The 19,051-nt window shown below is 31.0% G+C and overlaps 1 protein-coding gene across 1 annotated transcript; it reads left to right on the top strand.

Moving 5' to 3' along the window:
• The first annotated feature begins 9,204 nt into the window (after nt 1–9,204).
• On the top strand, nt 9,205–15,410 carry LOC134684112 (uncharacterized). The gene is made up of 6 exons (XM_063543388.1): nt 9,205–9,447; nt 10,038–10,276; nt 11,041–11,211; nt 12,439–12,593; nt 13,882–13,942; nt 14,710–15,410. Exons 1-6 carry the CDS (start codon nt 9,276–9,278, stop codon nt 14,902–14,904), a joined length of 993 nt encoding a protein of 330 aa, XP_063399458.1. The 5' UTR covers nt 9,205–9,275; the 3' UTR covers nt 14,905–15,410.
• The last annotated feature ends 3,641 nt before the right edge of the window (nt 15,411–19,051 follow it).

The following is a 19,051-nucleotide window of genomic DNA, read 5'->3' as shown; positions in this document are numbered from 1 at the left end:
TATGTGTATCTTAAGCATTTATAGTGTTATGATTGGCATGTTAAAACGTATCCCTCTGACGACGGGTGCCACATGTGGAACAGGAACTGTTTACTCTTCTTGAGCATCTGAGATCACCCCCAGTTTTTGGTGGGGTTAGTGTTGCTTAGTCATTAGTTTTCTATGTTGTGTCTTCTGTACTATTATTTGTCTGTTTGTCTTTTTTTTTTTTACCATGGCGTTGTCTATCTATTTTCTATCTATGAGTGTGACTTTCCCTCTGGTATCTGTCGACCCCCTTTTTGAAATTCAGATAAATTACTAAGTATAACTCGTGTTCGCCTATCATCCTGATCATTCACTCTGAAGTACTGGCTAAACAGTTAACCCGATTCATGTGGAGTCAAGTTGAACTTATAGAATCAAATCTACAAAAGAATTAATTCTTGAAATATATATTGAAGCTATATATATCTTAAGAGTCTAAACTATTATAATAAAAGGGTAAATAACTTATGCATATGAGTAAGGTTCTGTTCTTTGCATAATAGTTCCAACAAAAGAGGAATCAATTAGTAGTAAATGTTATATATTATGTTTGATGTGTCTTAAGCATTAAGAAGAAAACAAACGGTATTCGTTCCATATATTCACTTATGTCATTTATATATCTAACTTCATATACTTAAATTATAATCTCTATGACTTGACTGTTTAAAAACATGTTTTGATTTTTTGAATTTGAAATGTGCATCATAATAAACAAAATTAGAAAAACACTTAACAAGATTATAATTAACCATTATTGAAATATTTCGTTTTTTATATAATGGTAATTTCTTGTAATAACTTAAAAAATGTCAAGAACTAAATTATTGTGTTAATGATCTTTCTGACATTAAATCCGATGCATTATGTAGAGGGAATGCCGTTCTCTTTTTACACATCTAGAACCCTTGCATCAACCCTTTGTTGAAAGGCTAAATGTCTGCTCCTGTCCAATATACCCTTATTTTCCCGTTGCAGTCCAAATTTCCTACATATTCATCCCGGACGGCCACTATGCAGGACCTACCTGTTGATTTGTTCGTTAATTTGATCTTTTCCAGAACATGCTTGCAATATATGCCATTATACGTTAAACAACCAACAATCAATCAATCATGATCAGTTGTGAGATAGAACTGTACACATAATAATTATTATTAGTCGGGTATATAGACATGTTCCCATTGGTCTTTATCTGACTGACAGTGAAACTCTTGCCAAAATTAAATGTTCGATTACCTGTCGTAGGTGAATGCATATGAGGTCACGTCAGACCAGAATTGTGGGTTAAATCCAATGCCTTGTAAAGAGTTTAACGGTCTCTAAACGTTAAAACCTTTTTGTAACAACTCTTAAAGGTCCATAAATAAACATGTGATAACTATTTTTTGTCACTTTTTTTTGGTAAATAATTAAGGCCGTTGTTTTTCTTGTTTGAATTGATATACATTTCTCGTTTCGGAGACTGTTAAAGCTGACTATGAGGTATGAGGTTTTCTCAGTGTTGAAGGTTTACGGTGATCTATATATTTTAACTTTTGTGGCTTTTGATTTCATGTGGAGAGTTGTCTGACTGGCAAATATATAACAACTTCTTTTTAATATTGATTAGCTCATAAAAGGTCTAATTCCAAAATGTAAGCAGATTCTTGGTTGTTTTTCGATTTTAGATCCAATAAAAACGAAGGTAAATGTCAGAGTCTTTTGTCGTGATTTTTTAAAAATCATATCGCAATAAGTAGTTCCAGTATATATCATATGCATCAATATTTTTGATTTTTTTTCCTTAACTGATGCTTTTTCGACTTTCACCTAATTATCATCCGAGTGCATCCTTAATATATCTTCAAAACTTAGCTCGAGTGCGTGTTAGGTACATTGTGATGAATTGTTATTCTAAAGTACATGGTACGTCAATCAGATATTATAACAACGTAGTAACTAGTTTAAACGCCACACTAATTATTGTGCGTATATGTTATCGTGAAATGTTTGAAAGAATGTTATCGTGAAATGTTGGAACGATTGTAATCAAGCTCACAGCATGGTTGTCCAACGTTTCGAACTTTTGTAAGATTATTAATAGAAGCATGGCCATTCATTAACACCTAAAACAATTAATCACATACAACACATATATCAAGTATCACTTTATGAAAATAATAAAAACTCAGCACAAATAATCATTTGAAAAGGACATTTAAACCATTTAAACTGTCACCTTATTTGGTTAAACATAGTACACATTTACGTCGATACCTGCATTCAACTCACCACATGAATGTTATGTTTTACCTATATCTTCTTATTATGGTGGTAGCAGTAAAATATATATATATATATATATACATGTACGACTTTTTTTTTGCCAAAAATTCCTGAGTTTAATTGTTTTTCCAAGAGAACACTTTACATAAAATGAACAAATAATAAAACGTAAAAACATAGAATATCCACGATACTATGGATTCATTATTATTCTTTTGATATAAAGTTTCGTGGATTTGGTGAGTATAGGTGAAACCACAAAAGAATGTTCAACGAATGACAAATTGTTCATAGCAAATAATTTCACATGTAAGTCTTAGATTCAATAGAGAAAAAAAAACACGATTAACTGTCTTTGCCTTGAATATTCAAGAAATACATACATTCAAACAAACCAATGGATTTGGTAATCAAGCAATCCACCGTGCAAAACAAAATGAGGAAAACTTTCACAGTTGTTATTTTAAAAACAACTGCTTTTATTATTATCAAAAATTTATTACAAAAGGATTATCAATTGTATTAGTATCACTGTACTCTTCGTGGAACATAATATATGAAATAGAATTATTGGTTGTAAAAGAATAACAGCATTAGCTAGGCTATATATAGTATGGCGTTCATTATCACTGACCTAGTATGTATATTTGTTAAAGGGCCAGTTGTAGGACGCCTCCGGGTGCGGGAGTTGTTAGCTGCATTGAAGACCTGTTGGTGTCCTTCTGTTGTTGTCTGTTCTGTGGTCGGGTTGTTGTCTCTATGACACATTCCCCATTTCCATTCTCAATTGTATAATCCACGTCTTATCTTTAATACCCGGGCCCGTTGGCACCTTTTAAATTTGAATACGTCCGTGCTACTTTTAAACTAGATTCTGAAAACGCTTAAAGGTTAAATTTCTCAATTTGAGATTTTAGTATATTTATGAAAGCAATAGAAACTTCTATTTTCTTTTTAACTTGTATACTCTTGTTGTTTTTAAATGGCTTCAGTATCTCATTTATTTATATTTAGCACTTAACTTTTTCTTCAAATATATCATGAAAGTTTATATCGGATATGAAATATCTTCTTTTTTTTTCTTCATGTTCAAGTATCATTAACTCGTCATATATTCCATGATTAAATTTTGTATATACGCTAGACGCGCGTTTCGTCTTAAAAAAGACTCATCAGTGACGCTCGAATCCATAAAAAATAAAAATGCTAGATAAAGTTAAAGAGCATTAAGGACCAAAATTCCTAAAAGTTTTGCCAAATACAGCTAAAGTAATACACATTGATTGATATTTTTTCTATACCGATTTAATAACGTTAAAGTCATTCATAAGTCTTTACCGAATAAGTATAGTCATACAACAAATAATTTAAATAGTTAACCATCAATGGTTCTTTTGTTAATTCAAATATCTACCATATTTAAATTATTTTTGCATAATAAAACAGGTGGTAAGCATGTTACGCAACAAGCATGGAGATACTTGGAAATTAAAACGAGGGTGTGCATAGGGTTTTCAGATTCGAAAATAATGGGCGATATAAATAGTACAAATGTTCGAACACCTATTGCCACAAATATATAATCATATGCCAGATTATGAAAAATATAGAGTAATAGACAACTAATTTAAAAAGCTGGACTAAAGAATTTAAGATTCGAAAATGCAAACACTTTTCCCATTTTAAAATTTAATTAAGAATGTCCTTTCAAAATGAATTAAGAATGATACACACAAGGCACCAAGAGGAGTCATACACAGGTTGTTTGTGAATTAACGCTAAATAAGATATCTTATTTAAAATCAAGTTTGTAACTAGTTTTTAATCGGAGAAATTACCATGAAGTGTTCAACAATCATTTCTACGAAAAGCCCTGAGACGTGTCTTTCTTAGAATTTAACACAGAGGAGTGACAAACAAAAGAAATACATTCAATGGGTATATAAATATCGGTTTCGTAGTCAAATACTTCTATTGCAAGATCTTTCTACAAAGGTGTCGTTACAAATATCCACATTACAATCTTAATTAACTGAGAGGAATAATCTGAGTGTATTATTGCCTTGACAGGTAAGATAATTATAAAGTAGTTCAGAAATTTAATTGATACTGTTCAAAGCAAGATCTAACCCTCTTTTTGGTTTTATACTCATCATAAAAAATCCTAACATAAAAAAATGAAAATTAAACAAATTGAATTTGAATTAGTTTCTTGTATAAAGATGAATATTTCACATAATGTTTGGGAAAAATAATTTATTGCTTAGTTGTTATTTATTTTGAACATGCTTTTAGTATTTGTAACAACTTTAAAGTCGACACTGTGTGTAGTTGTTTTTTATTCTATGTATGTTCAAATCGACCTATTAAGTAATGCCATTTGCAACAGATATTAAAAGTTTGGTCTTGTCTTGTGCTGTTACATATCTTAGCTCATTTAAGAGAAGCATTAAGCCTTCACAAAAACACACCCAATTGTTTATTATTTTTCGGAACTGACATGATATCATCAATAAATATTAATTTTTTTTCAGATTACAAAAACGTTTTTGTCATTAAGCTATTCTTGAATTGTTGATCATATTGTGAGTGTTACAATGTCAGCACTAGGAGAGGATCTCGATGAGGTATTATATATAGACAGTAAAAAGACGAATTATGAACCAGTGGATCGTTCCAAAATAATTGACTCGATCAAAACTAGTATGAACATAATTAAAGAAAACCAAAATAAAGGAACAAAAGATGGCTTTGTTAATAAGCAATTTCAGGATGCTGCTTTGTTATTGAATGAAAGTATATCCGATATCACTAAAACAGAATCTTCCAGTGAAAAGTCAAACATGCTCAGACAATTAATACAGCTTTCGGAAGAGTACCAGACAGTCGAAATTTATTGTAAAATATGTTCTGACATATTGGAGACAAGAGAAGGTTTTGGGTATCGAAGAATTAACAAAGAGTACATTAAACCATTGTCAAAAATGCTCGATTTTTTGGTTCATTGCTCAAGGGTGAGCGAAAAACTGAGCGGAGTTATTTCTCAGGACAAAAGCTTTCTAATCAAAGCAACTAAAGAGTTAGAGGACTGGAAAGATTTTCATCGTTGTGAAAATGACAGCACATCTAAGGTAATAAACGCATAAGTATGTATAATCGACTAAAATTGAGATTTGGTTGCATATTTTCTCCTTTTTCTCCTTTTTCCTATTTTGAAACTACTAGAACAAGAGCTGTACGTCAAATATTAACCATAAAAAGAGGGGCGAAAGATACCAGTGGAACGTTCAAACTTATATATAAAATTAAACTGACAACGCAATAGCCAAAAAGAAAAAAAAACCAAAATATACGTACACACTTCACTACATAGAAAAAAAACATGCATATCACATATTATCTTATGTTTTGCATATACAATAACCTCAGAATTGCCCGGGTCAAAAAAGAGTATACCGATATTCTGCCCTGATTCTATATAGCGTGTCATCTTTGCGTTCTTAACGACAATGGCGAACAATGACGGTGCTGTTTTGTGTCACTAAGGATGTACTAAGGTGAGACTCCTTGGTGTTTTTCCATACAATTTAAGGTAAAATATTTTGCCCCATAACGCCCATTTATTTCTTCATACAAAGGTATAAAAGGTCATATACCAAAATCATAGCAGACTTGATTTTCTCTCTTTTGATTTGAGACCCAAGTTCTACCAATGTAAATACAAGGTAAAAGTCCGAGTCATCCTTTTCCCGCCAAAACTTAAATATCAAATATCTCAATTACAATATTTTTGGTTATTTTTACTCTTAACCAATGCTCTTTTGACTTATAGTATCAATTTGAAATTCTTGACTTTTTTAATTTCCCAAACCCTAACCTAGGTACATCCTTAAATTGTTGTAATATAACTTTTTTCGCTTTCCTGCAAAACTGAAATATGTGATAAATAGATTATAACATGTCTTTTCCATATTGTCCCTGCTATCATCCCTCGACCCATATCGGCGCTCGGCTAAAGAATCAAAGCCGATATGGGAGTCTCGGGATGATACCAGGGCCAATATGGAAAAGAGCATGTTATAATCTATACTTCTTTCCAAAATGCAAAACAACATATGACAAAGTTTTAAGGATGTAAAAAACTGTACATGAAATTAAAGAATGACACAAAATGACCAAAAGAGGGATTAAATAAATGAAAGACTAACTTTTATTTTAACTATTGACATGACAAAAACACAGCTGAATGAAAATCTACAATTTATAAGATTCATGGTAGTATATATTTGTTTTGAAAAATGTTTTGAAATGATCTTTTACAAAATACTACTGCTGTTGTATTTTGTGGGAAAAAAACTATTTGCACTCTACAGTTCAAGAAGATAGATGAATAAGAAGAAAATCCTCAAAACAAAGATGCAAACTCATTGAACTATCACTAATGAAATTATTTTGTATTCTGCCATATCAAAACAATTATACTTTAAACATTCTTTCTATAACAAAAATACGGAATCTTACATCAATATAAACTTGTTTTCATATTCTTGAAGGAAGAGGGAGAAGATATTGTTGAAAAGCTCTGTCGTCTATTGCATACTATATCCATGTTTGAGAACAATGTTCCAAACGTTCGAGGCGCAAATTGCATTGGAGCGATGAAACAATATTTGGAATCAGAAAACAGCATAATTCGACTTTTATGCTTAGCAACCATTGCTGACCTGGATAAAGAATCTGAATGTGGGGGCAAATCAGATATCATTAAGGCTTTAATGTCGACAATTTCGAAGGTTATGGAAATTGGTATTGATGACGACTGCTCTCTTAAGGAAATAGCTAGAAGTAAGTACGCATACATTCTCAAAATTTTAACGAGTATGCTGAACCAGACATATGTACTGTGAAATTACTTTAATTCGTGGGTATCAATTTTCGTGGTTTGAGCAAACTTTACATGTTCGTGGGTTTTTAATTTAGTCGATTTTACTTTTCAACAAAAAATAAAAATCAAAGCCTTTTGAAACTAAGGTTACAAATAGTCTGGATTAAGGAAATTTCAAAGTAAACATTGACCCCTGTAAATCGTATTGATAACACTAATTAACACACGATAAAGTAATCAACAGATTAAAGACCATCAAAGGTGTTAACTTGGCTATAAACATGTCACTTAAAGAAAACAGTAACACAAACAAATGCTTTAAACGTATCTTGAATTGTCAAATAAATCTTATCAAAATCAAGCCCAGCATGAAATTGTAATTTCCCATATGTACGAGAACTATGAGGATATACAATGAACACTTTATCATACTAGCATATCAATACCGAAAATCTGAGTTTCATCGGTCAAAAATATTTTTCAAGAGAATTAAAAGATCAATAATTGTTTTATTTCGTTTGACATTTAATTTCGTGGATAAAGTCATCCACGAAAACCACGAATATGGTACCCAACGAATAAAAGTACTTTCACAGTATATAACAGTCATTTTATAGACTATTTTTATATTACCGACTATATTATTTATTTTCATCTAAATAGTGCCTATTCAAAAAACTGTCAGGCCACCACTTCAGATTCAAATGATTGACCTCTTTCATATCTTGAATATGCTTTTGTTGAAATATATGATAAGCAGATGAATACATGACATAATCTGTATCGCATGCTTTATCAGCACTCGGGATTTACGGCCCTTGGGACTGATATTGATTTCTCGTGGTGATACTTCATGCGATACGGATTTTTCCATGGACTATTCTATATCATTGTATATGTACAAGTATGACATGCAATTAATACTTCCGAGATAAACCGAATGATAATTATGAAACCTGTATAATTATCGGCTATTTTCTGTGTAATCGATTTTAATACAAAACCATTCAACTAGAGTTTTGTATTAAAGTGTGTAAATACGTTGTAAAGTTTCGTATAACAAGTATGAAATTTTTAGTTCTATTGAGAACCACGACTTCACCTAAGATATCATCATTGATAAACTACTATGTATCATAATGATTATAATATGTTACAGTTATTCAAGAAGTGGGGAGAAATGACAATAATAAAATATTGGTTGTACAGCATGGTGCTATTCCACTTCTAATGAAAATTACTGAAGATGGCAACATAGAGGAACAGCGTGGTAATTTAATAATACAAAAATGTTCTTTTTTAAATTGAATTACAAATTCCTAATATTATTATAAGTAGTTCTTTGTGCTAATAAACTAACTACAGAATAAGCCAAATCATCAGTTTGTAATTAAACATGTTAAATGGAATTTAAATTTTAAAACAATAATTGATGAAATATTTCATAAAGAATTAAATATTGTTTAATTAGTACAATTATTTTGAATAATTCTATGTCAAAAACATGAAAAAGAACCAATACATGTACATGAGATTACCATTAACTGTAATTTGTTTTCTGTTTATAACAGAGGCCGTCTATGCTATATGGGGGTTATCGTTTGATAACAAGAAAGAGATGATCGACAATAAAGAATGGAACCTGATATCAACATTGGAAAAATTATCTAAATCACCAGATAAAAGTGTTAGGCTGCTAAGCATGAAGACTTTATGGACGATCAGTAACTACCAAAACAGATGTAAATATATTATAATAGTGTTCATACATTTTACAATCCTGTTAGAAGAAATATCATCTTATGACAGATGTTCTATTCGCAAATTTAAGGTATCTTCACGATACAGTCGTGGGTGACATTCAACATCTGTCTTTAAATTGCTAAATTGAAAAGTTACTGTGTTTTAATAATGATGGTATATTCTCAAGCAATTTAAGTCTCGCATTTTATTTTTACATTTTTATTGTTCGTTATTTCCATCAATAAACTAACTATTTTTCTGAATGTCAATTGTAGGTCGTGAACAAAAACACAAAGTAACAGCAAATGACAATAGTCACATTTTGATCAGTCACAATTGGGGGAACCAACCAATGGTAAAACAGATATATGATGGTATGAAAAGGAATTGTATCAGTGTATGGATGCATGTCCATAATATCCAAGGTGCCACAGTCGAGGCAATGGTTGATGCTGTTGATCAGGCAGACATTGTACTTGTCTGCCATTCATATAAATGCAAGAACAGTTATAACTGTAGAGCGGGTACTTTTTTGTTAATATGTATTTGTAGATATAGAAAAAAAACCAGATATCAATCAATATAAAAATTAAGTCATTTCCCTTTTATAATTTAGAAATACATTCATGGAATAATGACGAACATTTCATAAAACAATCGGAATATTCAAATTATGATTTACTTCAAAAACATGATATACTTTCAACTAATAAAGAGCTACAAACTTTATTGTATCTGAAACTTTCCGGCCGTCAATCAATAGCATTTGAGCTAACCTGGAGACGCGTAACGTTCCGAATGAATCACTACCTGGAAAAAATATCTTTATTCATTTTTTGTCACTATTTCGAGCTTTGGCTTATTATTTAAGAAATAACATGTCAATATACACTCAGGAATGGAAAACGTCGGCTTCCCTTAGTTACAGACAGGGAGACAGATAATTTTTCTTCATATATTGTCAAATTGAGAAAGAAGGTAATAGACTAAAATACAAAGATTATACATCTGTGTACATTACATACCTTATCATATTGACTAAATCAGTTATTTTATCATTATAAATGATGTGATCTTCTTTTGTTTTACTAATATTTGTGTGTAACTATAACAGAGACAGAATATGCGCATCAAACTAGGAAAAAGATAATACTATTGAAAATGGAAAGTGGATACGAGCCTGATGGTTGGTTAGAACCTATAATCGGTAACAATCTGCAATTTGACTTCAGTGGAAAAGATCCACTGGCGAAAACAGTCAACGAAGTAATCGGAGCCATACAACAGGAATTGAACAGAAAGAATGGAGTAGTAGTTGATGAGACAAAACCTATAATTCCATCAGAGCATGAGGTAAATATTTGGCAAATTGAAACACACTACGCTTGAGAAATTTCTATTTACTTATTGGTTATTTTGAAATGAACGTTTTAAGTAAAACATTTAACAAATATTCCAGGGTAGATAACACCGACTTCATATCATACATGTAGTTTATGGTCTGATAATATTGATGGGTTGGAGAAGGAAAGATATTTAGATTGTTACTGGTAAACCGGTCTTATAGAGTATTAAGAGAAAACTTGTAACCAAAAGCGAATCTTCTCTTTCATCAATTCATGATCACTAATATGACACCTTTCTTATCTGTATATGTATAGAAAATTCTCATTCTTGATTTGTTCCTATTATATAGTGCAATCAATGTATCTTTAAAACGATATCTCATTGTATGTAAGATGAAGCTAAATCCTTCAAAACAAGAAATACAGTGAGAAAGCAAAACACTTTTTTATTATAAAATTAAAAAAAAGACCTTTTCCTTTTCGTTTTATGCCTTCTCTCCGACTTCTATATTCTATATTTTTCTATGTTCTTTACTTATTTGCGTAGAAGTGAGGTCATGTCATTAAAGGAAAATTACTGAATTTGTATTATCGTTTTTTTTTCAACATGAATAGTCGCCCAGAATGCTTAGAATATTTACTATCATTTCAAAAGTTGTCATATACTGTAATAAAATGAAATAATATCTGACGACTGAATTTAAACGTCGTTATTATACATGTACATGTTATATATATACTACGATGGTGTTTTTTTTTTGTATTTTGAAGGTTGTAATAGCACAACGACCTTCTTATCAAAGCAGTAGTAAAACCAAGGAGATACCAGTTCTACCGATATGTCTCTCTCTATCTTTTGTGCTGTTCCTGTTACTGTGTCTGTTGATAAATCTAACTTGCTTTAATTCTTCAAATACAGTATGTCCATACAAAGAATGTGAGGTCAGTTTCATAACATTTCTTTAAGAATTGCACATATTTTGAGAGCATATCTGAACTTCCATCACGAGAATCACATATGTCTATAAAATTCATTTTGCTGAGAAAGTGAAAACGAAACCTATGGTCATGCGTACATGCAATATGGAAAAACTATTTAATGTTTAAAAATATAAACTGGATTTGCTTTGAAAGAGGTAAAATGCGAGGCAATGGAAATCATTTCCCTTTTTTTTTTAAAGCCAAGAACATGATAAGATACATTTAATAACTGTTTTTCAGTGAAGATCGTTGCACAACAAACTGAAAAATGATGACCTATTGATATTTCACAATTGGTCAATTACTACCTATCTATGTATTTCCCCGGTAAAATTGCACCGCGTTGATACATTAACACATCAAAAAGGAATCAATTCCAGCGGCACATATGTATATACCTTCATATAGGAAGAGACACCGTGCATGCTACGTACTGTCTTTGAATTATGTTCCCAATTTTTAATTGAAAGATCGACTTAATAGTCGATAAAGTGATTTCTCTCTCTGATAATAGCATGAACATAAAGTGCTGATTAAAGTCCCTTGTTTTGGGGTCATATAATACTTCACTCTGTTAAAAAAACCCACAGATTCCAGCAATGAAAACACACAAGATGATGAAAACACACAAGATGATGATAACATTACTATGCTGGACTTTTTGAATGACATCATATTCGCTAAGTGTGATGGATTGATATTTCAGCAGACATTCCAAAGGGTATTAAAACAATTGTTGTCTTAAACAGAAAACTTTTGATAAACGTTCGAATAAGATTCGTTGTTTACAAGCAGAAAAATGATGCCCCTGCTAAGCGTATCATTCGTTTTTACCTGATTTGATTTTTTCAAGGTTAGTGAATTTCACAGAATCTACTATTTTCAATATTACGAGGGAAACATGTGGACCAGGATTTGCTTACCCTTTTACAGCCTTCAGCACCTGAGATCACCCTCGGTTGTTTGTTATTTTTATTTATTTATTTATTTGGGGTTTTTTTTGGGGGGGGGATTCATGTTGCTCAATCTTTGGTGTCTCATGCTGTTTTTTGCATAATACTGTTTGTCTTTTTTGTTATGTCCTAGTATTTTCAGTTTGCTTTCATTGAATATCCCGATCTGTATTTTTCGCATGACTTTTACCATGCGCAACTGGTTCGTTCACACATATCCTTTCTATTGTTACAGCCAGCTTTGCCAAAACCGCAACCTGGTATGTCAGGTAAAAACTCAAAGGTAAACTTGACAAATGGAATTGACAGTGCCATGAATTGGACACTTTCTCAAGTAGAGGATTGGCTTAACAACAAGATTCTTCGGAAAGATATGTTTCTATCTACGCAGTATGTATTCTGTTCATTTTTTTTCTTAATCACATTTCGTAACTGATTTTGATCCGGGGTTTCATTGTAAATATGAATTTAAAAAAATGCTCATGCTCATCAAATATTTTTAATACAAGTAATATAGATATATTCAAAAATAGCGTAAAACTATATGAATTAATAGAAGTTAATACAATGTCATCATATTTTTATTGAAAAGATGTTTTTTTTTATACAAAACACATATCTGGTTTCAATATTGGTTGACGGTAATGTTGGTTAACTCTATCGAAATCTATTAGCATTCTGCAAAGATTTCAAATGTTGTCATATATAAAAATGTAGTGTTTGTCTCGCTTGACGGAGTCAAAAAGCAAGAATTAGGTATGCTCTTTCCGGTGCCGTCGTCGGCGGTGGAGGCGATGTCAACAAAATATTAGTTTGTAATTAGGTCAAGTTTATGGTGAACCACTAGTGGTAAGCCAACGATATTAAGTATGCAGTTGTATAAATATTGGCACATTTCATTACCATGGAGATTATTTGACCCCAAACCCTCAGTTATGATCTATTGACTCTAAAACATTTGCTTATTTTTCATGTATTCGTTTGTGATTAGGTCAGTTTTATGGTGAACCACTAGGGTAAGCCAAATATAATTGGTATGCAGTTGTATAAGTATTGGAACATTTCATTACCATGGAGATTGTTTAACCCCACCCCCTCAGTTATGGTTTATCGACTATGAAACTTATTTTTCATGTTTTAGTTTGTAATTAGGTCAGTTTATGGTAAACAACTAGTGGTACGTTAATGATCATTGGTATGCAGTTGTTGTATAAGCATTGACAGATTTCGTTTCCATGGAGATCACTTGGCTTCATCCCTCATTTATGGTCTACGGACTTTTAACATTTTGCTTAGTTTTAGTATAAGGTTGTGAACAGGTTAGATAATAGGGAACCACTAGTGGTAGGTTAATTATAATTAGTATGCAGATGTTTAAGCATTGGCTTTCTCATTTTCATTGAGATTGTTCGGCCCCGTATTAGCATTGGCACATCTCTTAATAATGGAGATTAGTTGAACCTGACCACTCAGTTATAGTTTATTGATTTTGTAATTTTGCTTAGTTTACATGTATTAGTTTGTGTTGAGGTTTATTAAAGGGAACTACTAATGATAAGTCAACGGTACTTGGTATGCAGTTGTATAAGCATTGGCAAATCTCATTGCATTGTTTATGTATGTGCCTTCATTCATACATTAAGTACATTTAAATGCATGAACCCTTCTTTTACTTCAGAAGACAGCTGAAGACTTTAAGAGGAAAAGACATTGCATTTCTCAAGCTCCTTGTCAACGAGGTTAGTTTATTTTTACCAAAAATAAAAAACACTACCAAACATCAAGCACATATGTTGAACCGACAATATCATAGATGCACCTGTAAGCAATGGTTTCCTGACATATAAGGAGACATTTGGTTATCTGTTTTCTGTGTACACAAAAAAAAGCTTAATAGAAAAGAAAAGCAATTTTACAACAATTCAATTTCAATTAAGTAATGGGTACCGTATACTAATTATAGATTATCGTTGATTATCTCAACGAGATTGGTTTTCTCGCTTGAGCTGGTACAGCGAAAGTGAGAAAAGCAATAGAGTTGAGATGATCAATGATAATCTGCTTATCGCTATTTTACCTATGACGACGTTGTCAATTTCAATGTCAATTTCGTAAGCAACGCCACGTGGCCTCCTTAGTTTCTAGCGATAATTTTTCCATCTCAAGCGAGAAGCATGATATGAAAATTATGACAAAAACAGATAAAAGGAAAAATTCACAAAATAGCGATAATGCCATGTATATGTTTCTGTTCTTCATTTTGATAAGATTATAAAACATATTGCGTCTTGTAAGATAATGTTTGTCGGCACAAAATCATGCAGGTTCACGGTTGATATCTTTTCAACACATATAATTATGGACTTTCCAAATTGATTTTCCTCTGAGTTCAGTATTTTTGTGATTTTACTTTTTTCAACACATAAAAACCGGTGTTTATTCTAATGTATACAAGGACACGAGTAAGAATTAAAGAAACTCATAATTTTTGTATTTTGCTTTTCAGTGTCCGACTACTTTCTACCAAACAATCCGAGAACAGTTAGGGATGAAAGATATTCAATCAATGTCCGATTTCCGATTCGCTTTCGAACACATTGATACCACTGTGATTGATACTGATTTGCATTCAACTACGCAACAGTTCACAAGTACCAGCACGAGAACAGTTGAAACAACTAAAGTTAAATTAACTGTATAGTTATGTATTGTGTTTCTTCACTATACAGTCCGTGTGAACCATTATTAGTCTAGCCTGATATAGCATTGCATATTGTGTTTTTAGTCAAGGATATGTGATTTTAATACCAACATCAGATTTATAAAAATTTTGAAATCGATAATACACTACGATATAAAGCAACTCAATTGCAAAAACGTATGAAATTTGCATACCTATTTCCCTGTATAGCTGATTACACTAAAAATAATGATATTTCTTTTTATTTCTATAACCAAATTTACAAGTTCTAAACACAAAACTATATTATTGCAAATGGTTTTAAAAAGATAACCCTCGGTCTATTTTTTGGTACACATTTAAAACAAGAGAAAGCATTCATACTTATTAATATTTCTTATCGACTTTCTGAAATTAGTCTGCAAACATAATATGTGTCTGTATAATAGTAAGTTTTGTATTATTTTTTGTGTTTTACCAGAATATGTAGTAAAATATGAAATTTTTGAATCTTATTCCTGTTCCAAAGAAAACATTGTGATAGTATGATAATTTAATATAGTAGGAAAAACTCTGTCTTGTTTTCAATAGAATTACGGTCATTATATTTTCATGTGGTCATATTTTTGGAACATCGAAAGTCATGTGTGTAATATAAAAACGTGATTTTGAGATAATTACAAGAAATATACTGAAATGATATAGTATAAGGGAAATAACTATAATTGTTAACAGTTATGCTATAACACAACGCATTAATTTTATGTGAATCTTTAACAATTATATTGTTTACATTCTAATTTTTGATGTAAATAGTTTTAAGGCTATGTCTTTCGATATGCGGTATTTTAGAAACAAAATCAAAAACCTATACACAAGAAAATTGTTTTGTTAAATGTCGTTTTATTTATAATTATTTAGGTGTTTGTTTTTACTAATGACTTTTGATTGTGTCGTGTGCCTCCTTTCATAATATACAATTTACATCATTAATATATGACATATATTTTTATATATATATATTAAATATCACAACTGTATAGATATTACATTTACTTGACTGTGATATATTTTGGTTGGATATTTTGTATCACGTGCTTTAACTTAATAAATCCATTTTTTTTTATATTTCATGATAATTTTTTTCAATACATGAGGGATTTTCTCGCTTTATTGAAGACCTATTAGTTGCCTTCGAACTTTTCCGCTCTATGGTCGGACAGTTGACATATTTCCAATTTCCACTGTCAATATTATTTGAATATGTGTTGGATATTTATAATTTCCAAAAACCGAAACACACACTTCCATGTTAAGGTCTAAAACAAGCAAAAAGTAAAATATCAAACACTTCAGAACTACTATGGAAGTTCAAATCACCAAGTTCCTTCTCAATAAGCAAAGTCGAAATCTGAAATACGTCAAACGTTTGTCCTTTTGGTTTCTTATGAAGAGTTGTTTCATTGTTATTCTTACTCTTAAACAATAGTAACAAAAATATCATATAGACACTCTATTGACAAAGTACATATCAAAAACGAAAGACAGGAAAATAATAAACCGACAACAGCGCAATATAACAATTGCGGACTAACATCTAGCAGCTCCACTAGCATTAAACGAAAACTTAATCTATTGTATAATTTTGTTTTAATTCATCCAGATTTATTTTTTATCATAATGATTTATTTCTTTTCTTAAGGCTGATACATATATATGTTACAGTAAATAGATGAAATTAGGAATAACACGTAATTACTTATTAAACCATTGTGATGACGTCAGCCTATTCATTTACCGTGGATTCTTTTTTCAGAATCAACGCTTTATAAATCCGTCGCTGAAATGGACTCAATTGTGTTCTTTGTGTGACTAATTTCATTAAGTTTGAATGGCCAAATTACTGATTTCTGTTCACTAACGGAATTATTTTAAAAATTTACCTTTAATTTTTGTAATTTCTATATGCCTGCACTGGGAATCGAACCCGTCCATGATTTCGCTTAAGTGTTATTAATATCAAAATATCGACGAAACCTCTCGGCTACCAATTGGTTACGATTTAATTGTCTAACTTATATATATATAAATGAATCTTTGACATACAACGGACACACATGGTTTGAACCTTTATATATACAATAATAGGCAATCGTAGTATATGAGTTGGTAGCCGCGCGGTTTCATGGCTATGCTTAATGAATTGGCGGTTTAGGTTCGAATCCTTGTATTTTGTTTTTGTTGCCTCTATTCTCTAGTTTTCCTGTTTTGTTTCTTGTTTCTTTAAGTTATTGTGGATATTTTGTTTAATAAAAGCGAGTTTCTTCGTTTATAATCGGATCATTGTTAGCTATTCCACATGTTTGAAATAAGAATGTTTACATTCTAGGTGTTCATTTTTTGTTTTATAAACCACTACAGTATGATTTCATCTGTTTATTCGGAAACTAATATGCTAGAAAATCGTATCGAAATCGAAATTTCGAACACATGCTTTAAATATATGCTATGTATATGTTTCCTGTCAAGTTGTTGTCCCCGGCTTTGACATATTCCCCATTTTCATTCTCAATCTTATTAAAAATAAGATAAAATATGTCTTTTTTTGTCAAAAATGTTCAGATGCCTGATAAATGAAAATCTTTAAGGGCGGGCGTAGTGTGTTCAACATGTTTTTGTATCGTTTTAACCATTTAATTGTAATATATAATTTATTGTAATGCATCGTTTGCCACGATATCATGGTTATTTAAACTCACTTACAATACCTTCTAATTAAGAATAGGCTTTAATTTTGAATAGATATTATCACAATAGTCTAAGTGATAGATACAATGGATAAGCGTTGATTCATGAAAAACAAACCATTCGCCCTACGGGCTCATGATTTCTATTTCAGGAATCAACGCTTATCCATTGTATCTATATCACATATTCCACTGGCAGTTAATAATTATAATTACTAATCAATTTTAGTAATAACATGTATTTACTAGTTGATTCAGTGATAACTGGTATTTACTGATTTTTTTGTCATTTTTACAGCTATTTACTAACTTAATATGTTTGTCAAAATACATAATTCAATATATCAAATAAGAAAGTAAAGGGTAGGGATGTTTAGAGCTTACTTAAGGATTAAGGATTATGAGGCACATCCAAAGTGCATACTCTTAAGTGTTAGTGAATTGAAACTGGAAAATGTTGTTTTATAAGTTTTGAAAATCTGTAAACACTCTTTGAGCATACAAGACAATAATATCAATCAAAAGTTGACAAATACATTTTTGAGAAGTTTATCGACAACTTAGTCAGCTCTTTTTTAAGACAGACATTAGATTATGCCAAATTTGGTTAAATGAGCTTGATAATTCTTACAAATCTCATAACTTTATAATTAAAATCTCCATCAGGCATACTTGGCATATCAACTTGGCAAATGACAAGAATTGCTTTTAAACATAGGTTTAACAATGACCTCTTTTTATCAACCATTTGCAATAAAGCTTGCATTCTTCACAAATTAAAACAAATTGATGGCGTTAAGAGTCATATTTTCATATGTTCATATGTCTGTGTCTTTCTTTTTTATGAGTTTTTCAAGACCTCCAAACTGAAGCTGAAATACCAGCCAGCGACAAAATGTTATCATCGTTTCTACCTGTAAAAGAATGATATTTTTGTAGATTGAATAAGTCAACTAAATTGTCCATTCCTTTTCTTTTACTTTCAACGTTGACATTCTTTTCCATTTCTTTGAGCATGTTGAGCCTGCGACTAATGTCGCAAAAACAAGACATAGTGAACCTTAATTCCGTCACCAGCAGCGTCCACAACTATTCTCTTTGTGGTTTTTTTTTGGTTTATTTTAATAACTTTCTTGAATTATCCTGGATTTTTACCAAACTTGAACATGTTGAACAGAAGCTTGTTTATGATCAAAAGATAAATTTCAAGAAGTAAATTTTGTAAAATAAAATAAGTTTTTCCGTATTTTACTTATAAATTGCATTATTTTTTATGCCAGCTAACACTTAACTGTGGCTTAAGTTTTTTTTAATTTTAATAACTTTTTCAAAATATCCTTGATTCCTGCCAAACTTGGACAGAAGCTTGTTTATGATTATAAGATAATATCCTGAAGTGAAGTTTGGAAAAAAATATCCTT

The sequence above is a fragment of the Mytilus trossulus genome, chromosome 9 (assembly GCF_036588685.1).
Source record: "Mytilus trossulus isolate FHL-02 chromosome 9, PNRI_Mtr1.1.1.hap1, whole genome shotgun sequence".
NCBI classification, from domain to species: Eukaryota; Metazoa; Mollusca; class Bivalvia; order Mytilida; family Mytilidae; genus Mytilus; species Mytilus trossulus.
Note: the sequence above shows the minus strand (reverse complement) of the source record. Positions and strands in the feature narration are given on the sequence as shown.